Source organism: Trichosurus vulpecula, chromosome 3 (assembly GCF_011100635.1).
Source record: "Trichosurus vulpecula isolate mTriVul1 chromosome 3, mTriVul1.pri, whole genome shotgun sequence".
Lineage (NCBI taxonomy): Eukaryota > Metazoa > Chordata > Mammalia > Diprotodontia > Phalangeridae > Trichosurus > Trichosurus vulpecula.
This window is the reverse complement of record NC_050575.1, coordinates 67,622,687-67,647,963: the sequence shown is the minus strand read 5'-3', so window position 1 is coordinate 67,647,963 and position 25,277 is coordinate 67,622,687. Positions and strand designations below refer to the sequence as shown.

Here is a 25,277-nt window from a genome sequence, read left to right as displayed (position 1 = left end):
AGAGATCATTTCTCTCAAAATTGCTGGTGCTCTCTGCCATCAGACCTGACTGTCATGAGTGTGGGTAAGGGTATAAATGGGGCAGCTAGGTGGTACAGTGGACAGAGTGCTGGGCCTGGAGTCAGGAATACCTGAGTTCAAATCTGGCTTCAGACACATACCACCTGTGTGACTCTGGGCAAGTCACCTAACCCTGTTTGCCTCAGCTTTCTCATTTGAAAAAAATGAGCTGGAGAGGAAAACGGCAACTACTCTGGCATCTCTGCCAAGAAAACCCTAAATGGGGTCACAAAGAGTTGGACACGACTGAAACAACTGAATAACAACAAGAGGTGTGTAAACAGGTGACTGTTCCCAGTCTATTTACAAAGCTGATCCAAATGATTGGTGTTCAGGACAATGCCTAGCCCGAGTTTCTTTCAGGCAGGCACTGCTTCTTCTCCAGTTTCCCCAGTGGGTTTATGACAAGCACTTGGTCCTGGGGGGACCAGACCTCTCAGCAGTCATCTCCCTTGCAAGCCTCCCCATGAATCCCAGCCCTGCCTCTTCTTACTCCATCATGGAAGGTTCTTTGGTTTCCAGGATATGGTCTGTTAAAATCCAGGGCATGGACATCTCAATAGGGAACTGGATTCGACGGCCCATTGTTAATTCCAGGAAGAACTCTCGGAACCAAAGCTGGGAGAGGTCACAGCATTGCTGCAGGGCTTCTAAAGGCACAAGTAAGAGAAGCTAGAATTAGTCATTATACAGAGGGATGACGCCTGCAGCAGTGGGGACCAGAGTCTGGTGTGTTCCTTTGGGTTTGGTGCAGGTGGCCTAGAAGAAGACCATGGACTGCTCTCTCAGGGCTGCTGCCAGGCTCAAATGAATCCATGCAAATCATGATGGGCTATAATAATGTCAGTTAATCCTCCTCCTGGTCATCATCACTGATATTATTACTGGTTAATGCCTTTGCAGATCACGGGAGCCATCAGTTTGCTGAAGATGTAAAGGACAAAAATGTTGATGGAAATATTGAGTAAATATGACATGGTAGAGTAATCTTATCCAGCTCTACTTCTCACTAATCCCTAAAAGGAACCCTAGGTGGGTCTCTTTGGTGCCTCCCGTGCCTCCAACCCATGCTGACTCCTTGATGTCTCTCTCCCTCACCTGAAAATTTTCTTCTCTGCTTTTGAATATAAATTCTATTCTTAGGGCAGCTGGGTGGCACAGTGGATAGAGTGCTGGGCCTGGAACAAGGAGGACCTCAGTTCAAATCTGGCCTCAGACACCTTCTTGCTATGTGACCTTGGGCAAGTCACTTAACCACAACTGCTTTCAAAAAAAATTCTATTTTTGTCTCTAGATCCTGCTCAAGTCTCACCTCTTCCACGAAGCCCACCCTTGACTACTCCAAACTAAACTGATTTCCTTTCTCTTAAACCTACAACATTTAATGATCTGTAAAACACATGCTGGTGTTTATTATATTTGTTAGAATGTAAGCTCCTGTAAGGGCAAGCAAAGTGGGACTTTTTGTCGTCTTTTGTTTTGGAGTGCTTCTCAGCACTAAGGCAATCAAGTGCCTTTGGTTGAGTCTTGCCTTTGTTTGTAGGAAGGCACAGGCCCATTTGTTAGGTAAGTCTTGAGAGGTGTGAAACCCTCAAGAGGCATGAAGCACTCTGACCCTGAAGAAGTGTATATATACTCTGAGGTAAGTCTTTTGCTTGGGGGCTCACTCATTGGAAGAGTGTTGATGTGGAGACTCTGGGTAGCCATTAAGGAGCCCCCTGGCTTTGAAAACCCAGATATTGGTGCTTCTCTCTGGTAACTATGTATGTATTGTGATTTGGTCAGACAGATAAAAGTCTGTCTGTTGATCTGTTTGTAATTTCTGTTTGTATTTGCTCTGAAGTTCAGCTGGCTTTTCCCCTTGAACTAAGTGAATGGTATATGTATGTTTAATTAAAGTAAGACTGTTAACCCCTTAAAGTTGCTTTCCTTAGAAAAGCAGATCAAAGAACCTGTGCTAGCAGCCCTCCTGTGTGTTGGTGTTACTGGCCTTACACCTCCACAGCAGCTGCACGCAACCTTGTCGTCCCAGCTCCTTGCAGGTAGGGATTATTTCATTCTTTGTATTTGTTTCCTTCATATCCAGTATAGCACCTGGAACGTAATAGGTGCGTAATAAATGATTGACTAGCTGACTTCTTTGTTCTACTCTCAAATTGTTTAATGTGTATTAATCTAGCATTTCCAATAGACTTCAGATCAGACATTATAGTTCCCCAAATAAATACTATCAGACTGATTGAATGATCAGCCTGTCTATAGAATCACAGTCTATACTAACTTATATTTGGAGAATAAAATTTTGTGCTAACTTTAGAAGACAATGAAGCCATGACTGAGTCTTAGAGCAATCCTGATTGTATGAATCACTCAAGAATTCTTTAAGGTTACCCATGGCATCATACCGTTCACATCCCTGGGGTCCCATTCTTCCTTTATCTTGTCCTGTCCAACCTAGACAAAACCAAACCTATAAGGTGGAAAAGGAAGATGAGAAAACTGGTAGAAATGCCCTGGAATCCTGCCTTGCTGTAAGCTAAGTATTACTAATTAATGGATCTTAAGTAGCTAACTTGACAGATGTGGTAATAATAAGAAGAAAGTTATGTTAGTCTTATTCCCTAAGGACATGGAGGCTTATGTCCATTCCTCCCTCGAGAGTTACGAGCCAAGCCAGCCACAAACATCTGCTGAAAGAAATTCTGCTAAATCAGGAAGAAAAGAAGCCAGACCGATCCCAGTTTCCCTAATCTCTCAAATCACACCATAAATATGCTCCACGGGGAATTGAGCAATTACGGGAACAAAAGAGGTTCAATCAGACTAGTGCGCTCTTACCCTCGCCTCACCCTCTTCTGATTAGGAATTTGGAATCAGGGCTCACCACTGATGTTGAGCAGATGAGTGAAGAAGAAGGATTGCTTGTGGAACTCCTCAATGGCAAGAACAATTGGTCCATCAAGGCTGCTCCTCAAGGTCTTCTTGGAGCCACTTTTGTCTGCGATGAGGGACTCCAGCATGGTCCTCACCATGTAAAGCTTGAAAGGACAAAAAGATGCCAGAGAGTTAGAGGATGGGCACTTTTATCCTAATAATGATACCCAAATTAGTAATACCCTTAGTAATACCCAATGGTTCAGCAACATGATAAGGTGGCATCTGAATCATCAGCAAAAGATCTGACCACATTCAGTCTATTTTTAGTGTCAAGTGTTTTGTACTCAATTTTTATTCTTTGAGACAAATAGTCATCTGTATGTGACATGGAAGTATATTTGAAACATCCTTTTTTGTTCAACTGAAAATATGAAGAAATACTATTTCACCCGCCTTTCTAGAATTTTCCCTTTAGGAAAGTATGGAACAAAAATACTGAGGCTTCAGAAAGATGGAGTAAGAGTGGTAGACAAATTTAGAACAAAAAATTATACTTTTTTCTATTTAAGATATTCTATTAAGATAATATTTCATTCTGAAGGGATGAGGGAATTGATCGCAGGGAGGGCCCCTTTAAGTACTCTAGGAGAACATTTGAGGAGAATGGTCAAAGAAGGAACTGAGTGACTGGGTGACTATCCTATTTGATACACTAGAGTATGAACCCAAAACTATATTTTAAAATATTGTGACCTTTTCGTCATTCAAGATTCCTATAAATGTTACTTCAAATTATCTCGGGGTATAGAGAGATGTCCAAGGGCACAGGAAGACAGTGTAATTTTGGACATTTCTCTCTAATCTAGAAATGCTTGAATTTAGAATAATGTTAACAAAAATAGTTTCGGGTAGTATTCTGCCTGATGCACATAGTACAGTACAGTATTTATATTAATGTTTTCTTCTCCAACAATCTATATTGGGTAGCAGTCCTTGACTTAGAGCCAACTTGGTGGCTCAGCGGATAGTGCCCTGGGCCTGGAGTCAGGAAAACTTGAGTTCAAATGCAGTCTCAGATACTTACCAGCTGTGTGAACCTGGGCAAGTCACTTAATCTCTGCTTGTCTTAATCCACTGGAGAAGAAAATGGCAAACCACTCCAGTATCTTTGCCAAGAAAACTCCATGGTTGCTGTGATATGGTCCATGGGGTCACAAAGAGTGAGACAGGACTGAACAACAGCAACACAGTCCTTTCCCTATTGTAGGGGGCTGACTGTAACTGCCTATTGTTTGCATGCTTTAAAATCAAGGCAACGTGCTCTCTTTCTTTTTTCTGTGAGGTTTTAGAAACTGTGCCAAGGAATATACCGACAATGAACACTTACTCGCTAAAGGCTGTTTTATTGATGCATGCTGGAACTAATATGCCATATCTTGGGGAAGCCACAAAGGGACCCAGCACTCTCTAAGTCCAAGATGCCCAGCAGCATGGATTTACTGGAACTCATACCAAGGTGAGGTTGCCTAAACAACTTTCAAGACTTAAGCCTTTGTGCTGCAATGGTCCCCAAAGAAATTTACTGTGGTGAGCCTTGGATCTGTCAGAGCACAAGGAGACAGGCCAATAAAAACTTTTACAGAGCTGTTGAAATTGCTACTGCCTGTGGAGGTAATGCCAGGGATACAATAAATAGGACAAGACAGAGAGTCACTCAAATGTCTCATCTCAACAGCCGTCTATCCCATAGCGCTGGCTTTCCCAGGACCCCCATAAGCACCTAAGCCCCTCTGCTTGCTGGAATCTGTGCTTAACAGCCCTCTCCCTAACCATGTCACACAATGAGAATAACCCTATAATAAAGGGCTCTTGAGTCATGAGCCTCTCTGGCAGTCTGGTGAAGCCTATACACCACTTCTCGGAATATTTTTTTTAATTCATAACTGAAGGAAATGCTAGATTTCTGTCAGAGGTTAGTGAAAATAAAGAGGCAATTTTTTCACAGACCCTTTGAAATCTACCCCTGAATCCCTTGAGGATCTGCAGACCCCAGGTTAAGAACCCTTGCTATGATATAAATGACTATAAAGTGGAGACGTGCAAATGCTTACCTAAGAAATGCTCTGTGACTGATGGCTGTTGTTATTGAGAAGAGATGGAGGCCAGCATGGGGCTGGGTAGCACTGAAGATAAAGGCTCATAGACCTCTCCTATTCCCCACTACTCACAACTTTTCCTTAATAATAATAATAATGATGATGATGATAATAATACGAGGGGCAGCTAGATGGCGCAGTAAGTAGAGCACCAGCCCTGGAGTCAGGAGGACCTGAGTTCAAATTCGGCCTCAGACACTTAACACACTTACTAGCTGTGTGACCTTGGGCAAGTCACTTAACCCCAATTGTCCTGCCTTCCACCCTCCAAAAAAAATAATTATGGCTAATATTTTCATTGTGCTTACTATGTCTCAAGTACTGTATTAAGTGATTTCCAAATATGCATTTGATCCTCACAAAAAACCCTGGAAAGGTAGGTCATATTATTGTCCCCACTTTACAGATAAGGGGGCTGGGGCAAATGGGGGTTAAGTGACTTGCCCGAGTCACTTCTCTTTTGTTTCCCCTCTCCATCCATCTCTTGACATCTCCCTCATTTTTTCTCCAGCATGTTTTCTTGCTCTGTTTTTCCTCTCCTTCTTTTATCTTTCTCTCCTGCTCACTTCTTAATGCCCTATGGCATTCAGAGCTGGTGTGAAACATAAGTCCATGCAGCTGACCATGGCATAGAGGATTAATGACTGGGCTTAGGGTCAGGAGACCAGGGTTTAATCCTTGCATCTGCCATTTACTATCTGTGTGTCTTGGGCAAGTCAAATCATTTCTCAGAAATGCTATAAAATGAGGGGGATGTGTCCAATGATCTCTGGGGTCCTTTCTGGTTCTAAAATCCCATTATGCCAAGTGAAATGCTTCCCTCTTACCTAGGGGGACACCAGGAAGAAAAAAGTGTCTCGATGGATTCTTTTTCCTGTGACCCTTTTTGAAAACGGTCTTTCTCAGATTTGGGATCTGTCCCCCCACTCCCTCCATCTGCCCCTCGGATTAGGAGAAATTACACCATCTGTGGGTTCTTAGAAAGATTCTATTTCTTTATTTTTCGTTGTCATTTACCTGACTATCCTATTCCAATTAAATATTTTGCTGTTAGGGGAGAGGGTGAGGAGCAAAGATTCTTCCAAATGATAAATTATGTTGTATAGAAAGCAGAAAATAGTCAGGTGTCAATTAATCTGACGGACACGAAAACAAGAGAAATTATGAGGCAATAACAATACAAGTTCTGAGAAGAGAAGGGAGACTAGCTACTTGACTTGTGACATCGGTCAGCTTGTTTCTTTTCTCTGAGTCTCAGTTTCCCCATCTGTGTAATGAGGATGGATTAGATAACCTCGAAGGTCCCTTTAAGAGAATCTGTGATTCTGCAATGCTGAGATAATTCTACAAAGCTCTAAGGAGCTCCTTGGACCGAGCAAAGGTACCGTTACAATTGACACCATTATATCTGAATAGAGAGACGATAACAAGCACAGACAGAATAATACACCTTGCACTTGTATGGTGTTTTAGACTTTTCAAAGGATTTTCAAATATATCACCTCACTTGGACCATACAAGAACCCTGTAAGGAGGGTGGGGAATCGTCATAATACCATTTCTGCATCACAGATAAGGAGACAGAAGCATGGAAAGGTTAGGTGACTTGCCCAAAATCGCACGACCCATTTACATCATATCTGAAACTAGGCCTCTGGTCTCCTGAAGCACAACCCAGTGCCTTTTCAACCTTAACAGCACAAGGTGGGATGACCAGACCAGAGTATCTATTTTTTCTCTGATGCCTTGTCGGTTTGGGCCTACAACCTCCACGCCAAACTATGCACCTGCTGCCTCTTACCTGAGTGCTAGAGGGCCCAACAGCTCGCCGTGGAACCTTGATGTCAAAGCCACCCTTTGGGTCCTTTTCCCCTCTCAGGCAAGGGTCGTTGGGTGGTTCTCGACCTCCCTCCCAGTCGCAGATTGTTTTCCGAATAGCCTGTAGGACGCTGGAGCAGGAAGGGACATGAAATGAGACCCGGTGCTCCAAGAGAGGAAATTAAACTCATATGCAGGGAAGTAACTTGGGTGGAAGATCATAGAGTCATAGACATGAAACTAGAAGGAGCTTTAAGAAGCCATCTAGTCCAGCCCCTCATTTTGCAGGTGAGGAAACTGAGGCCCAAGGTAACAAAGGTAGGCAGCGTCAGGGGCAGGACTCGCACCCAGGTCCTCTGATTTCAGAGCTTTTCCCCCTGTATCACAGAGACTGGACCCATTAAGGTGCTTACAGCTTGGGTATTTTTTTCATTTTGGGTGGAAGGGAAATCTCGCTTTTCAGGCCTTTCTGGCTAAACTCCTTCCTCTGTTACCTGGACTGCCCTGATGAAGGTGGCCCAGCTCCTACACAGGGAAACACACCTGGTTTGTCCAAGCACCACAGCACATGGGAATCTGCTAAGGAATCAGGATGGGGAGCTAATGAAGGGTGTTGTTTCCTTAAGCCTTCAACCTCTAGAAATCCCATAGGAAAGGCAGAGGCGGGGTCCTAGTGTGGATACTGTCACTAACCTGATGAGGACATTCTTCTTCTTCCTCACAGCCTGCCTCAGGGGCTCCCTCAGGGTCACCTGGGCAAAGTCCTGCAGGGCAGCATAGATGGTGTTCCTGATGGCCTGGTTAAAGACGCTCTCCATTCTGCCCATGAGCACCTGTAGACCTTTGATCATAGCAATCACCTGGGCCAAGAACAAGTGTGAGAGTCAGTCACACCTAGCCCTCCTACAGCACATTCACCTGCCTTTGACTAGAATCATCAGGTAAAGTGAGAAGGGACGTTCAATCCGGGTCAGTCCTCTCATTTTACAGATGAAGAATTGAAGCACTGGGAAGTCAAGTGACTTGTCCAAGGCCATACAGGCAGTAAAATGACAGAGCTGGTATTCCAACCCACATACTTTGACTCCAAGACCATGCCGTCGTGTTGCATTTTGGGGGGGAGGGGGGCTGGTCCTATAATTTCATTTGTGTAGTGAGATCCTAGTGAGGAAACTCCCTCTACCGATGTAAAATCAGAAGCTATTCTGCAACTTAGAGCTTTGGAGACTTGCCTAAAACCGTAACGGATAATGTGACTGGCCCACAGTCACAAAGCTAGTATATGTCAGACACAGGACTTGAACCCAGGTCTTCCTGACTCAGAGGCTGGCCCTCCCTCCATTCCACCACACTGCCTGCCTGGGGCACTCTGAAGTGACAAAGCAGTGAACACTGTCCTTTCTTTGTTCTGGATAGCAAGCTTGGGTCAACGCACAGCACAGTGGACCTGGATTAATCCCCAAATTGCACTCGTTCTTTGTGGTTCCCAAGGGAGTCCCCAATCCTTCTGAGTCGTGACAGAAGTCATTTTCACAGTGAACAACCTTTGTTTGTTCCCCTTGGGGGCTGCACTTTATCCCTCGTGTCTCTACAAGGACAGCTGCTGCCCCACATTCATTTTTCCAAAGCACTGTCTAACCACGATATCCTTGAGGTCAGTAGGACGAGGATTATCACAATTCCATTTTTACTTATTAATTTTTTTGTTTTAAAGAAAACGGAAGGAAATGAGAGAAAGGTCAAGGGCATGACCAAGGTCACACAATGAGTTAGTAAAGCTGGGATGAGAATGCAACAATCCTGACCCCGACTCTGAGTTTGTCTTCTGGATGACAAAAATAATTCCCACTTAGGAAGTGCTTTAATGTTAACAAAGTTCCTTCCTTACAACGACCTGTGAGGTGTCCCTTCTCCCAATAGAGAGATAGAGGACAATGGAGGAGGAATGTGGTAAATGCAATCAGACAAGGTCTCTGTGCCCATTGGTCTCCCTTAAATGTTTTTATTTGTTACAAGAAGGCTTTGGTGGAGGGGGAGGAGAGGGGAAGAGGTTAAAGGGAATAGGCTATAAAACAAGATGCTGCTACCTTCCTTGCTGTAGAGAGGTGAGAGACTGCCAAATCAGAATAGTGTATATATCTGTAGACAAAAAGAGGTTTTGTTTGGGTTTTTTTGTTATGTAGATGGGGAAGGGGGCAAGGGAAAGAAATGACTGTAATTTAAAGATAAAAATCATTAGTTAAACATTTTTAAAGGTGTCAGTATAACTGGAAAAAAAACAACAGAAGAAGACCTCTAAGTAGAGGTTGTTGTTGTTTGTCCTTTGTTCTTGAAGAGGACTGTGACATCAGGAAGGTGATGCCATGACTTGCAAGTGAATTGGATTTAAGTGAGGGCGGGCTGTGCAAAGTCACCAGCCTCACTTTCTCCTCCAAAGCCATCTGGGTGCAGATGGTCCAAGATACAGATCAGGATGACTGGAGATGGCCCCAGAGGCAGTGGGAGACCTTGGCTTTTTAAAGCTAAGGTCTTTCCTAGGTCGAAGTTTGACTGAGACAGTGCCCATTCAGTGATTAAGGCTAGTTGAGAAATGAGGCAAAGAATGGCCTCTTTTACCTAGTTAAAAAAAATATATGTGTGTGTGTGTATGTATATATGTATATAATGGGGGGAAGAGGGCAGGGAGGAGACAGAAAAGGGTCCCAGCCTTGGCATTCCATCTCAACCCGTGCAGTTCACAAAATTAGGAAAGGTTCACAGAGCTGCAAGAACTTAAACTAAGCCTTGAAGGAAAGGTAGACCTTAGACAAGGGAAACAAAGAGAGGAGGGCATGTCAGGAAGAGGGGGAAGCAAAAATAGTGAGGTGGGAATATATGAGGCAACTTTGGGAAGAGTTAGGAACTAGCCTGCTAAAGTGGATGGTTTGTATAGTGGGAATAAGTTGAAACAAGTGACTGGGACCTAGCTGTGTGACCGTAAGTCACTTCATGCCTCAGTTTCCCCATCCATAAAAGGGGTTGTACTAGATGACTTCTAAAGCCTTTTTCACTTCTAACATTTTGGAAATTCTCTCTCTGTCTCTCTTTCTTGGTGCCCTAGTTAATTCTCAAAGACTATAAGTTACAGACAATTTCTCAGTTTACATTAATATATAGAGGGACTGTGCCTAGATTGAGGAAATACAGATGTGGTATATAGACATATATCTAAGTCCCTGGGCCTCTCAAAAGTGCACATTCTTCTGTTTTGGTCAGGACCTCATCTGGGTAGAGAACTCCTGATAAGATGGATCACAGCATCAATTTAGAACTGAAAGGGATGTTAGAAATCATCTAGTCCAAACCCACCTAGGTGGTGCAGCGGATAGAGTGCCAGGCCTAGAATCTGGAATACCGGAGTTCAAATTTGGCCTCAGGCACTTACTAGCTATATGACCCTGGGAAAGTCACTTAACCCTGTTTGCCTCAGTTTGCTTATCTGTAAAATGAGCCGGAGCAGAGAATGGCAAACCACTCCAGTATCTCTGGCCAAGAAAACCCCAAATGAGGTCATGAAAAGTTGGACACGACTGAACAGCAATCTGAACCCCTGCTTTCACAGATGAAGGACTGGGGCCCAGAGAAGTTGTAACTTGCCTAAGGTCCCTCCACAGGTAGAGTGAATGGCAGTGCCAGGATTTGGACCCAGGTCCTTAGATTCCAAATCCAGCATTCTGTCCACTGTATCAACCTGCCATCCTGCAGATTATAGTTTTAGAGAGGTGCCTGGAGCTCTGAGAACTCAAGTGACTTGTCCAGGGTCACACTGCCAATATGTTTCAGGAGGGAGACTTGAATTCTGCTAATCCTTACTCAGGGGTCGGCTCTCTATTCTCTATCTCTTGGAGCCTCAATGTAGACCCTAGTGAGGTCTACAAGTGTATTTCCCTGCAAGAGGCGTTGTGGTCCAGCGGACATATCACTGACTCCAGCGTGATATGCCTTGGGTTTGAATCTCAGCTTAACTATTTACCGCCTGTAGGACCCTGGACAAGTCACTGAAAGTCTTTGGGCCTCAGTTCCCTCATCTGCGAAATGATGGGCAATCTTGAAGGATCTTTCCAGCTCTAAAGTCTGTGACACCAAGGGCTGATACCTGTGGTAAGCAAGATCTTGAACTAAATGATGACCCCTCGATGAGAATGGGCTGCATTAAATTTCTAAATCTCCAAACACACACTAGGTTGGAGGCTGCCACAAAGTTTAAACACACACCCAGATGAACCAGGTCAGCTGCAGCCAAGCCTATTCAGCTGAGCGCAGTCAGTATTCATAAAGACTTGTTGGCCATTGATTAATCCTGATGGAATGAGAAGAGAGGGGTGATTCTACAACCATTTCCTCCTATTCTCTACCCCCACCTCACCCCCACCCCCATCTTATAGCTGTCTCTATGGCTGCAAAGGAAGGCAACCTTCAGGAGGCTCTCCTGTGGACCCCAGCAGCGCCTCCAGCTCTGAGACTGGATGACATCACAACTTGGTTGTTCTCAGTCCTTTATGCCTCAGGATTAATGAGTTTCAGATCCTGGCCTGGGAACAACTTTTGTTCCCAGTTAGGACCATAAAGGGACAAATGGGGCACTAGGAGCCTGGGGGGAGGAGGGAGAAGGTATACCAAGAGGGCAAAAGATAGGAAAGGAAGGTTAACAAGAAATATTTGTAGATGACCACGATGTGCAAGTGGGAGATAAACCCAAAAAGGTGGGTTGGGGCCATTCGGTGAAGGCCATAGGGTGCCACGAACATAGAAATTGTACTTCGGGCCTTGGCCTAGATGCACCATTCTAAACATTGCTGTCCAGCATGAGAAGGGAGATGCTCACCTCCACAAACGCAAACTTTTCCTCGCTAGTGTAGTTGTAGCGGGTTGCTCTCTCATACTCCTCGGCTGTGCCGGGGCAGTCCTTGTTGCAGAACTTGTCAGTAGGGTGAACCAGCTTCCAGGAGTACTGGGGAGGGGAACACACCAGGCTGTTGTTAAAGGCCAGATGGACGGGAGGGAGACGCTGGGGTCGGAGTGGAGGTCACTTACCACCTCCATGACGTGGGCGCTCCACTTGGAGAGCAGCTGAAGCCCCCGCAAAGCCAGATCAAAGAGCTCCCTGTACTCTTCATCGGACTTCTGGCTGTCTAATCCAGAACCAGTCACCACCTGGAGAACATCACCCAACAAGGGGGTCAGGCCAATCTGCACATTCATCCCTCCCACCCCAGACCCGGCTCTGCTCTTGTTTCTAGCTCAGGTCTCTTTCTTAAGGAAACAGGCCTTTTTTTCTGCATTCATTTCTACTTGCCTCAGGGGTACATGGGAAGAGCAATGGTACCAGGTGCAGGGAACACTTCCTCTACCACAGTATCTTCTCTGCATATAATCTTATATAATTATAATCTTAGAGAGTCGCCTAGAGCAATGAGAGGTCATGTGACTTGCCAGGATCACAGAGCTGGTGTGCGTCAAATGCAGGACTTGAACCTAGGTCTTCCTACTCTAAGGTCAGTTGTCCATCCACTGGCGCTTATCTTGGACAGCGCTGCTGCTGAATGCTACTAACCCATTATAGACAGAATCGCAGAAAGGTAGGATAATAGGCCCAGAATTCAAAGGGACCTTATGGAACATCTAGCCCAGCCATACCCTCCTCTGTACAAACTTTCACTTTCCTACCTTATCTTGTCATTCCTTCACCTGTACTGCCCTTCCCCCTTCTCTAGCCCATCAAACACTTATCCATCCTTCAAGGGCCAGCCCAACCCCCACACCTCTGTCAAACCCTCGGTAACCACTCAGCCCAAAGTGACCTTTTCCTCCTCCGACCTCCATCCCCACATTACCTCCCTTCGTCTGACAGTTATCACATGCTGCCTCACATTAGCTGTGTTTTTTTTAACGTGCCTTATTTCCTCAGACAAAATTATAAACAAGTTCTTTTTGGGCAGAAACTATGTGTTTTATTTTTTATCTATCCCACCTCCCCACAGTGCCTGTGAAAGTATCAAACACGTAGTGGGAACTTAATCACTACCCGACTAACTGCTGACTGAAAAATGGACCAAATCAAAACATAGCATCAAAGTGCCAAGAATGGCAGCTGAAGGTCCTAATCAATTATTTCTGTAGTCTTGACTATGGCTGGTTAGAACACAGTGCAATACGACCATTATTGTAGATTTGAGCCCTGTGGGATGTTTGCTTTGTTTTGCTTCATGGCCATGATGAAATACCAGGGTACAGTGTTTGGGTGCTAGACTTAGGGTCAATTAGACTTGAATTTAAATGATATGATGCTGGGCAAGTCAATTAACCTAACTGTGCCTCAGTTTCCTCATCTGTAATATGAGGTGGGTGGCCTCAATGACCTCAAAGGTCCCTTCTACCTCTAAATCTACAATTCTATAACCCATAACCTATATTCTCCATGCCCAAGGCAGCCACCTTAAAAATCCAAGTCATATGTCACGCCCTTCTTTGCAGAGGGCTAAGGGAAGGGAATGACCACAAAGGCAGTTACAGGTATAGGGCATTGAACCTGCTGTCAGACTCTAGTAATACGTGGATCAGTTTTGCTTGTTGATGCTTTTTTCCTTTTTCTTTTTTTTTCTGTTACAAGAGATGACTCAGCTGGGCAGTAGAATATTTAGAAGTAAAGATGATATAAAAACAAAAGCTAACAATATTTTAAATGCAAGTCACTGGCCACAATATGATGAGAGGATATAAATGGTAACTCATCACTACTGAAGAAAAAACAACCGCAAACCTGTGACCTACTGACAGCATATGTTTTTAGTCCCAGCGTATGTGGTCCAAAATAGATTCTAAAAGTCCTTTTGAAACTCTCTCATCTTGGCCGAATATGAAAAACTTGGGGGAAAGCTAAAGGCGTCTCCTTCTTTGGTGCAAAGAATACTGCGGAGAATTCAAGAGTGTGCAAGAATTGGCTTCAATTGGCCCCTGAGAGCTAATTGTTAAATTTTCATTGTGAGCACGTACACCTCAGAAATCTGTAGATGTTACAAATTTATCATTCTGTTGATTTATCATTCTGTTGATTGTCTAGACTTAAGAAGGCGATGGAGAAAATGTCAGTAATGCAGATTAAATTTAAAAGTGTATCACAGTACTTTTTTTTCCCCTTGGAGAGCCACTTGTTAAAACATTTACCAGCATAACTCTGACAGTAATCCTCAGGCTCTGACCTCTTCCTCACTTGGTCATGTCTACAAGCTTTCAGAATTTGTCCTTTTTCCTTTCTCTCCTGCATTCTCTCATTTTTTCTTGTTTTCTCTCTCTGCTTCTGTCACTCTTTCTGTCTCTGCCTCCGTCTCCCTCTCTCCCTTTCTCCTTCCCTTTCCCTCTCGGGGGCAGCGAACTTCTCTGCTGCCTCTTGGTCCCTTTTTTGCCTTCCCACACCCAATCCCAGTAGCCCTGGGCCAGGGCTCACCTCACTGTTGCTATAGCGAGCGAGCTCGGAGATGAAGCGGATGTGGTCATCCCGGATCTGGACCATCTGCTCACAGATGTTGTACTGGGGGCTGATGCTGCTCTGTGTGCATGTCCACCTGGACAGAAAAGCATGGGGTCTGAGTAGGCACCCAGCATCACACTCATGGGTGGGGCAGAGTCCTTCTGTTCAGAAGCCGCTTCTTTTGTATCCATCAGTCTGTCACTATGGCCCTCTTGGGGCTTTGGAACAAGCAAGGATCCATGAACATGATACATCTCAGTCAGCATGGCCAGGGGAACCTGCTAAGCCAACTATGTGAAGGACCCACAGTGGAGTGGGTCAGTCTTTTTGCTTCCTCTTCTCTGAGGCATGTGGAATCCCTAGGAAACTAGCTTCTACATACGTAGGACCATCTTCTGCTGACCACCACAACCCTCTTTGAGGCAGCCCCTCCCCACTGTGTACTTACCTGACAGGGAGGAGGGGTGAGAACATGGCCAACCCTCTCCTCAACTACTCTCCAGGACTTCTGGTGACTGTAGAAAGGCAGTGCAAGCTGTGCAATGTGCCAGTACCATTATGCTACCATCCTGGGGATGCATCTTTATTTGGGATGGGGGCATAGCTTTGGGATAGGTGCATCAGAGTGGAGAAACTCCACGCTTCACAAGCCCATCACTTATGTGGAATCACTATGGAAGAGCGATACCATGCTGCTGACCACATGCTGTTTATTTTTCTTCTTTTCACACCAAATGATTTCCCTTTGGTCCAGAAAACCTCCAGAATTGGAAGTGAAGCCCCTGTCTCTCTTTATAAATACTGGAGAAGGGGAAGAGTGATCCTGAATCCTAAGCTAGGGCTAGAAAAGAGCTTAGAGATCCTCCGGCTTGGCTTCCTTGTTTGGCATAATGTGTCAGCATGTACAGTAGAGGAAAGAGCCCTGAATCTCTAAGCAGAGGAGTTTGAATTCGGGCCCTGCTTAGGATTAGTCATTTAACCTCTCTGGGCCTCAGTTTTTGTCATCTGTGAAGTGAGGGTATTTAAACAGATGATTTCTAATGTTCCTTTCAGCCCTATACCTGCAATCCTATTAAACTGGAGGCCCAGAAAGAGGGGCTTTGTTTGCCCAGTGTCATAAAGTCAGTTTTTATCAGAGCCAGGACTAGAACCCAGGTCTCCTAATGCTGGCCCACTTCTCCTCATCAATCTAGATATAACTACAGCACCTGCCTTCACCCTTAACTTCTTCTCTCTGAGAACTCATGTACACTTGGGAAAAATGAGTTTGAAGTTCTCAACTTGGTGCCCATCTCAAAAAATCTCTGCACGCAATGTGATAACACAGTGGGCAGCACTGGCTAGGGAGAGACAAAAGGCATCATCATCACCATCATCGCCATCGCTATTACTATTTTCAGCCATTTACATAGTGATGTAAGGTTTGCTTCGCATGCATTATCCTATTACAGAGACTCATCTGGCCTACTTTGGCTGGCACAGGCCAATGTGATCTGACAGTTCTTTGTGTACCCAGAACTTCCCACAGTGCCTGGCATATAGTAAATACAAAACACGCTTGTTGACTGAGTGATTGATTGATCTCTATCTCAGGTATAAGGCCTAAGGCAGGCTGAATTCAAGGATGCCACATCAGATTTCCTGGGATGCTTAAGCTCCTGGATTAAGCACTGCTGATAACTGTGCCACATGGTACAAAACGGGGTGATTTTGTGAGATGGGCTAAGATGAGAGTGTCAGACCCACTCCATATGCGGTAGGGTCCTCACCACATCTATGGCTAGAGGTAACTCACTCGTGGCACCCACACAGTTTCCAAAGCAAGCACTATTCCCAGTGCCATATCCTGCATTCCTCTCTAAGTCCTGAGTGGAGGGGGGCCTTCTTTGCTTCTTGGGGACACCCAAAGATATGGGGAGTGGCATGTCCTAACTTCACAGAGAGAGAGAGAGAGTGCTGTGGCTATGCTCTGAGCATGTTTGTACCCTGAGAACAAAGGGTGGGTAAAAAAGTGTTCAGAGCACGCCACCATGCACACCTGCACACTCACTCCTTGCCACGAGCCACGAGGCCACGAGCCCAGGAAGCATGACCTCGAAGGCCAGGTGCCAGGGGCTAAGGCTCGCATCCAGACCCCCACACACTCCCCAAGCCAGGGAGGGAGGAGAGGCCGAAGCTGCTCCCTCGGCCTCCCTGCCAGGTGGGACCACACAGGAGCCAAGAGACATTACGGCACGCACTCACTTGGATTTGTTCTCCTCATAGTGAGCACTGGTCTTAATGTATCTGGCCAATTCTATCTGCATATCGCCGAATAAGGGGACCACCTGCAGCTGCTGCAAAGGAAACAAAACACAATAACACAATAAGAGATGGAATGGGAAAGGTTCAGAGGGATTTTCTATGCTGGCAAAGGAGAAGAGGAGTGAGCATGAAGACAAGAGTGGTTCGCTCCCATGCAGAGGACTCCGTGTTCCCTCCTGTTGGTGGTAAGCCTCCTGGAGGCAGGAACTATTTCATTTTTGCTTTCATATCTAAGTACAGTATAGTGTCTTACATACTAAATACACATAGTAGCCACTTAATGTCTGTTGAATTAAACTGCTGGTTGAACGTAGGTCTATTGTAGCTTACGGATGTGAGCCCAGAACCGATGTCTAGGGATCCTTCTTTCAGGTACTATGATCCCCATTTTACAGAGAAGTAACTGAAGCCCAGGAAGATTCAGTAACCTGCCCAAAGTCACATAGCTAGTTAGTGGGCATGCCAACTTTAGAAACCCAAGCCTGATGCCAGGCCAGTGCTATGTCCTCTACACCACAGTACCTCTTCAAATTAGCAGAAAGACTCAGGACGATTTCCATTAATGTCAAGAACAAGCTGTTACTATTTCGTTTCACTAACAGAAGGAAGTTAGAGACTGGAGGGAATGCAATTGGGGGATGAAATTATAAAGCTGCAGAATTTTTTTTTCATGAAAACATAAAGGAATTTTAACTAAGAGAAGATATTGGAACTCAACATTCCAATCAATAAAGCATTAGAAGAGATCCTGGAAGGGTGTTCTCTTCCCTTAGGGATCTTTAAAAACGAGAGTCTAGTTGGACCATGAGACAGTTCTTCTTGGAGACACGGAACTGGATAAGATTATCTAATACATCAAGGTGCTTTCAGCACTTTCTGATCCCACCTAATTCAATGTGAAATCTCAGTTTGGTTCTTCCCATGGTATAATGCAAAAAGCCCTAAACCTGGAGCCAGAAAGTCTGGGTTCAAGTCCCAACTCTCCCAACGACAAGTTATATCACCTTGGGCCAAACATTTCAGCTCTGAGTCTCCTTCCTCACCTATAGAATGGTGAAACAATACCTGTCCTACATATCGTCCAGAGTCGTTGGGTCCAGATGAAAAAAATACACTCAAAATATCTACAAATTGTAAAGTATAATCCCAACATAAGCTATCAGTGCCTAGTATGTTTTTTGTATGCTACAGGTATTTACTCTATGGCTGAATGATTGTAGGAATGGAGGAGAGCCTTGCTTAAGCAGAAAATGAGACTAGGAGATGCCTCCTTCGATGACTTTTTCTGGATGACAGAGAGGGGATGTGGTGACTCAGAAAAAGCCTATCAACCACTACCTTCCTCATCGGACAGAGTCATGGACTATGGCTTGAAAGCTTCTATGCTGTATCTTCCAGCACCTTGAAAGCCCAAACCCAAATTCCATCCCATTGCATTTCTCCAGCTCTCCCTGTGTGTGCAGATGGTGGTGCTCTCATTTATCTCTTGGTTCTCTTGGACATAGGCAGCACTTCAGATGCTCTCAACCCCCTTGGTTCTCTGAGCGGCACCCCCTGCGGCAGAGAGCCTACTCTTCAGTTTCCCCACAGCCATCTGACCTGACCCCAACTGCAGGCACTGACCTTAAAGAACTTATCTATTTTGCTGAGGTTGATTCTCTTCTTGGCATCCAGTTTGTAAATGTTACTGACATTTCCATCCATCAAGTAGAGGCCAAAGCCCATGACCTAGAAGAAGAGGGGGGGAAAGCAAGAGAAGCTGGGCCCAAGACATCCCATGGCAGGCTCTCCTTGAAAGCCATTCTCTCAAAAGAATACATTTTAAAAAGCATATTATGCATTTCAGCTTCAAATAAGGAAAAGAAGCAAAAGGCTGAGCTCTAATTTCACTTTTTTACAAAGGCCTCAATTTCTCCTAAAGAGACACTGAATGTATAAGATATCACTTGAGGATCAATGCAAAGAAGTAGGTATGTTCAGCCTGGAGAAGAGAGCTAGGAGAGAATGTAATTGTTATCTGCCAATACAGGGTTTCCCAAAAGTCTTGGTGCAGAAACTGTACCAAGATTTTTTCAGACACTCTGCATTCGATGGTCTGTCATTTGGAAGTGGAATTAGTCACAGCTTAGAAGAACCAGAACCAATGAATGATTGGAAGCTGCATGAAGGTAGATTTCTTTTCAACATAATGTAAGACTTTCTAACAGAGCTAATCAACAGTAGAATAGGCAGCCTCACAAAGTAGTGAATCTCTTTTATGAGAGTCTTCAAGTGAAAGCTGGATAATTATTTGCTGCGGAAGTTGCAGAGATTTGTATTCAGGCAGAGGGTGAACTAGATCACCTCTCAGGTTCAGGGGATGACAGATTCAGAGACAAAAGGGACTTTCTCTTCAGACTGATATGCTGTAAGATGTTCCAACGGGCCACTCCCAACATTGTTAGATTTCAAAGAAGGCCTTTTTACAACTTTCACAGGCATCCTTGGTCAGAGATCATTTTTCTAATGCTCTCCTGGATTTTAGATTGTTTTTCTTTCCCATAGTATACCCTAAGTTTCTTCATAAGACACCACCTTTAGGGAATGACCTTTATGAAATAAAAGGAGAGAAAATGGATAGAAAGAAAAAAAACATGCCCTTCCCCTAGGCAAAATTTTCCCTTGGTAGGTAAGAGCACATAAGTTCCCACTGAAAAATCTAAGGAAAAAGTTTCCCTCAATACATCCTTAAATGGCGGGCATCTTTCTGTTCAGTGTATTGGTAAGGTATCTCCACCTGGTGGTGGCAGAGGATAATACACTGACATGGAGACAGTGGGACAGATTATTTTTTTTATCATTGTACCTGAAATGACTGATGATGATGATGGTGACGATGACTGACATTTATGCATCTACTATGTCCACGGCACTATATGTCAACCTCTTTACAATTATTACCTTATTTTATTCTCACAATAACCCAAGGAAGTAGGGGATACTATTATCTCCATTTTGCAGATGAGGAAACTGAGGTGAACAGGTTAAGTCACAAAGCTTATAAGTGAGGCCAGATTCGGGTCTTTCTGACTTCAGGCCCGGAGTTCGCTCTGTCCACTGTGCTACCTAACTGGCCTGTATGATAGATTTAAAAGGAGAAGATGACAAAGACGACTTAGAAAAGAAGGATTGAAGGTAGCGGGTGGGAAAAGAGGGTGAAAGAGAGATACTGGTAAGGAAAGGAGTAATAATTGGAAAGTGAAATCTATGATTGCTTGGGCATCTGAGTTAAGTCTGGTTATTTGAAACAGCAAGGCCCTAGAAATGCTCTAACTGCAGCATGACCCTGGTGCCCCAGGTAGGAGGCCTCACTGTCCTGGGCAGTTCAAATAGGTTTGGGGAAGTGACCCATAAAATCAAACTCAGCTATAGAAAACTTGATGAAGAAAACTGAGATAGAAAAAACGAGTAGGGTCTCTCCTAAGGAGACCTCAAAGGAAATGAGGACATGAGGCATCAAGGGAGAAGACTGGCGTGGCTAGGATTCCTGAAAAGAGAGAGGCATTGGGAGGGAGACGGAGGACAGAGACAACTAGAGTGGGAGTTTAAACAAAAATGAAAATTCAGGTGAAGTGAAATTTTGAGAAAGAAGAAACAAGTCAAAATGGAGATGAGAGGGTTTGTTTGGTTTGGGCAATGGTGGTGGGGCTTGGCCCAGAACTCCTTGTAAGGAGACTCCATCTATCAATGCAGTTGGAACTCTCTCGGCAATTGTATCTTAGAGAGGCTTGCTGGACAATGAGAGATTAGAGGACGTGCCAGAGGTCACACGGCCAGGATGCATTAGAAGCAGGACGTGACCCTAGGTCTTCCTGAGCCAGCCTTCTATTCACCATGCCAAGCTGCCTTGAGAAACAGGGAACAAGGGAGTCAAACTGGAAACAAGAGTAAGGTAGAATAAATATGAGGTAGTCAGAGAAACATGGGAAAACCTGTACAAACAGATGTAAGGCAAAGACAGTAGAACCAGGAGAATAATATACATAATGACTACAATGATTAAAATGAAAATAAGACTGAAAGGCAGGAGATTCTGGGTTACCATGGTCAATCTGAGTCCCAGAGACAGCAGAATTCAGACAGCAAAATTTAGGCTATACACAAGGATTAATCTTGATTTCAAAGAATTGATATGGAAGAAAATGCCCTTCTCTCAGACATCCACGACAGGTGCTTTTGCTGTTAAGTAATAGTCTTATACATCCGTGCTATATTTTTTTGGATAACTATTTTTTTCTTTAGGATTCTATGGGGTTATTGGGAAGTAACAATGGTATAAAAAAGCATTTAGTAAGGCATCTTAAAAAATGAAGGAGAGGCTAGGAAAGGGGAAAACACAAGACAAGAAGACACATGATGAATAAACGTTTTACCTTAAGGAGCATATGTTTCTCACTGGGGGTTAGGTACATCTTATTCTCATAGTAATCCACACAGATATTGACAATGTCAGCCAGTAGCTCCTCATAGCCTGGGATCACCTCCAGTTGCTGATGGAGACACTGAAGAAAGCACCCACAGTGTTAGAGATACACACAAAACCTTTGCTCCTTCCTACCCAGGACCTTCCGTCTCCATGTGCAGACTCATCTGCCTCTGGAATGAGCCTCTGTAGTGTGATGGTGGAGAGCACCCACTAGGAGGTGAGACATTTGAGAAGCCAGAGAGTTGTGGGCAGCCCTGCTCCACCACGATGATAATAGAAGCACCGGCCAGCAGGAAACCAGTGAAGCTCATTGGGGTCCCTTTAAATGCCCAAAGGACAAATGGACAAATGGAGTTGGTGAGGGATTTCCATAAACTGGCATTACTGGGGCATCCATCGTCAGTGTCTAGATGAGACGGTGAAAGCACTAGTTCTTTGCAAAAGAAATTATTTCTCTTCCCAACTCTAAGCAGTATTATCCAACCAACTGAAGGCAAGATGGACAACGAAAACCCAGTCCTGGTAAAAGGGATTTGAGCATGACCGCTTTCCACAGAGGAACAGCTATCCTCAGGAGGTTCCCCGTTTTGTCTGATAACATGCCATTGAGGTCAGCTTGGGTTGAGTGACTGCCGCGAATGGCAGTGTTCTGGAAGGCCTGAGTTTGAATCCTGCCTCAGGCACATACTAGCTCAGTTTCGCTGCCTCTGTTTTCCCATCTATGAAATGGGGATAATAACAGCACCTACCTCACAGGATTGTTTTGAGGGTCAAATGAGATAATGAATGTAAGCATTTTAGAGCTTTTAAAAATGTTATACAGAAAGCCTAAGTTAGCTGTCATATACCTAGAAGCTAGAGACTAGTTAGAAGAAGATTACCAAAGGCTAACTTTTGGTAGAAAAGGAAGGCTGAAATCATAGTGGGATGGGTTTTCCCACTGGTTTTTTGGTTTTTATGGTAGCTTAAGGCTATTACAGAAAAGTAGACTGGTGAAGAGATGGTCTCTGTAACACAGGGACTAGGCTGGTTACTGACTACAAAACATTCCATTCATGGCATGCCTTCCCTTGCCCACCCAGAGTTAGCATTCCTGAGAACACTAACCCAGTAGGGAGGGAGAAGAGCGAAGGGGAAAAAGGGGAAGAAGGGAGGGGCAAGGGAGCCTGTGGTTGTCACCTGTGTGATCCTGTTATGGTTTGCCAGGAACATGGAGAGGTTCTGAGACTCCTGGATAGACTGGGGATCAGCCATCTTCCTCAGGAACTGGGCTGCTCTGAAATACAGAAAATCCCCTCAGAAAATTCCTCAGGAAAATCCTGGCACTGTGACTCTGAGCTGATCCTGAAGCTTTTCACCCTTTGTGTTTGTGTTGAAATGAAAGGCTGTGGGTTTCCTCAACTAGAAGAAGCATATTATGGGTTTATTTTTATGTACAAAGCAACTCCTTCCAGGGTCCAGTTGTGGCATCTCCTGCCCCATCTCCCCCAAACTTCATATTGTATCAAAAAACATGGTCTGCAAACCTCTGAGAAGCTGGGCCCTCACCCCAAGTGTCACCTAAGGCTCAGACCGTCGGACCTGTTAGAAAGTTTCAGCTATATCCCTCAGCTATATCCCTCTCCCCACCTGGAATGAAGGAGGGTGAGGCTTTGGGAAGGGGTTCCCCTGACCTCTTGTAGGCAGAGTGGTCATTCTTGACACTGCACTTCATGTTCTTCAGCTCATCGAGGACGGCGAACATGTTGATAAACTTGCCCAGGGTCAGGAGGTAGGCCTCAGAGACAAAGTCCTTCCTCCGTTCTGTGTGGCACAGTCTCTTCACCTCGCTGCAGAACCGCTCGATGGCCTTGCGCTGGAAAGCAATGCAAGAAAGGCTAGAGTGAACTGAAGACCAAGGTAGCCTGGAAGACAGCTGTTCCTGGAAGGCCTTACCTAAGCCCAGACCTGATTTCTAAGGTAGGGAGGAGTCCACGTGCCCCATGTTGCTTAAGTCAAGAGACTTATTCATTTAGCAAGGACCTATTGACACCACTGTTTTCCAGTTCTCTCCAGCACTAACCCTCTCCCCCAATCAGGTTATTCCTTTTCCTGTCTCCTGTACACCCTACGCCCATTCTGTTTCCATAGGCAAATTTTGTTCATGGGGAGAAGAGTGTATTAAGATATAGAGTCCTGGATAGGATCATAGACTCATGGCTGTAGAGTTGGAAGGGACCTTAGAGGCCAACTAGCCCAATCCATTATTTTACAGATGAGGAAATTGAGGCACAGGAAGCTTAAGTGACTTGACCAAGGTCATACAGCTAGTAAAGGTCTGAGGCAGGATTTGAACCTGGGTCTTCTTGTCTTTGACTAAATCCTATCTCAGATACTTGACTTGGGAGTAGGGAAGACACCAGTTCAAATCCCATCTCTCCTACTTATTAGATGTGTGACGTCTCTGAGACTCAGTTTTCTAACATATCATATGAGAATAATAAATAACTCCACGGGCTTTTTGTGAGAATAAAACGAGATATTAAATGTAAAGTGCTTTGCAAATATTAAAGCACAAATGAATGTGAATTGTTGCTATCTTTATTTTGGACCGGACCTGTGATTCCATTAATATAGAGAACTCCAGGTGAGAAAACTCCCTTTACTAAGCAGGTCACTGCTTACTTTGCAACTTATTGTCTTACAGAGTTATTTTTATTCATTTTACTTCCCTTGCTTAAAATTTCCATTCCCTCCCTCTTTTTGCCCCTCCTCCCTATCCTTCAAGGCCCAGCTCCAGGTCCATCCCCTTCCCTGGCACCTCCAGGACAGGAGTTAACTCTGGCCTTCCCTAAGCAGCTAATGTACTGAAGTCACAGGATCACAGATATGGAAATGGAAAGGACCTTAGACGGCATCTAGTCCATGCTCCTCATTTAACAGAAGAGGAAACTGAGGCCCAGAAAAGTGAAGTGACTTGCCCAAGGTGTCGACCTTGTAGGTATGAAGTAACAGAGCCAGCACGCAAACCGAGGTCACTGAACTCCAAACCCACAGCTCCTTCCACCCACTGCGTGTTTGTTACACATTTGTCAATTTCACTTCCTCTAACCTGTCGACTCTGTGAGGGCAGAGACCGTGCTCCTCGGCTTCTCTTGTGCCTGACACGCATGCTCTTCTGGCACCTACGGTGCTCGACAGACTCAGTCCCTAGCTGACTAAACCAAGATCCTTAGTTTGGTGTAACAGAGAAAGTAGAGATACCAGAGCAACAGATCCTTAGAGAGTGGCTTAAAGTCTGCAAGGTGTTTTGCACCTATTATCTCATTTGAGCCTCACAGCAACCCAATGAGGCGGGGACTAGCGGCATTATTATGGCATTTCACAGATGAGGAAACGTGTATGTAAAAATGAGGCTCAGCCTAGTTAAGGGACTTGTCTATAGTCATAAAGCTAGTAAGTGTCAGAAGAGAAATTTGAATCCAGGTTTTCCTGACAAGTCCAACATACTGTCATGTCTCTAAGATATGTGAAATGACCCCCACTTTGGTCTAACTGCTCTGAGTTGAAAGGTAGGCTTTCAAGTGCCTAGACCAAGAAAGCAATCTGTAAAATCTCTGCAACCATTTTATTAATATATATATATAAATTATATACACATATATGCATATATGTTGTATATGTGTGCCAGACATATAAAACAAAAATGTGTACATATTCATACATGCGTGTACACATAAAATAGAATTATATACACAAATGTGTATTGTGTGAACATATATAATATACACAATACACATAATATGTACACACAATATAACATGCACATGTTATATTATGTCTACATATGTGTGTGTCTACATATGATAAAATGCAATATATATGTGTGTGTATATACACATATATGTATTTATGCTTCAATATGGCTAAAATGGAAATATAATTTAATAAAGGTCTCTTAGAGTTTGTAAGGGTGTTTTGTATGTGGGCTTTTGGTTTCATTTTGTTTTTTAAATCAGTTCACCTTTTCCTATGGAAGACCCTGTTATCTTTTCTGCTTGATGAGAGGAGAATGCAATGATGAGATAGATAATGAGATGATGAGATAGTG

The 25,277-nt window shown here is 44.4% G+C and overlaps 1 protein-coding gene across 1 annotated transcript in view; it reads right to left on the bottom strand.

Moving 5' to 3' along the window:
• The window catches only part of CYFIP2 (cytoplasmic FMR1 interacting protein 2), a 144,306-nt gene that overhangs the window by 81,620 nt on the left and 37,409 nt on the right, over positions 1 to 25,277 (bottom strand). The window contains exons 6-17 of the mRNA XM_036749549.1: positions 22,861 to 23,042; positions 22,367 to 22,463; positions 21,135 to 21,263; positions 18,346 to 18,450; positions 16,663 to 16,754; positions 14,395 to 14,512; positions 11,985 to 12,104; positions 11,776 to 11,901; positions 7,605 to 7,771; positions 6,895 to 7,042; positions 2,945 to 3,098; positions 554 to 710 (exon numbers count right to left, since the gene is read on the bottom strand). Coding sequence (XP_036605444.1) covers positions 554 to 710; positions 2,945 to 3,098; positions 6,895 to 7,042; positions 7,605 to 7,771; positions 11,776 to 11,901; positions 11,985 to 12,104; positions 14,395 to 14,512; positions 16,663 to 16,754; positions 18,346 to 18,450; positions 21,135 to 21,263; positions 22,367 to 22,463; positions 22,861 to 23,042 — 1,595 coding nt within the window. The remainder of the gene's footprint in view (positions 1 to 553; positions 711 to 2,944; positions 3,099 to 6,894; positions 7,043 to 7,604; positions 7,772 to 11,775; positions 11,902 to 11,984; positions 12,105 to 14,394; positions 14,513 to 16,662; positions 16,755 to 18,345; positions 18,451 to 21,134; positions 21,264 to 22,366; positions 22,464 to 22,860; positions 23,043 to 25,277) is intronic.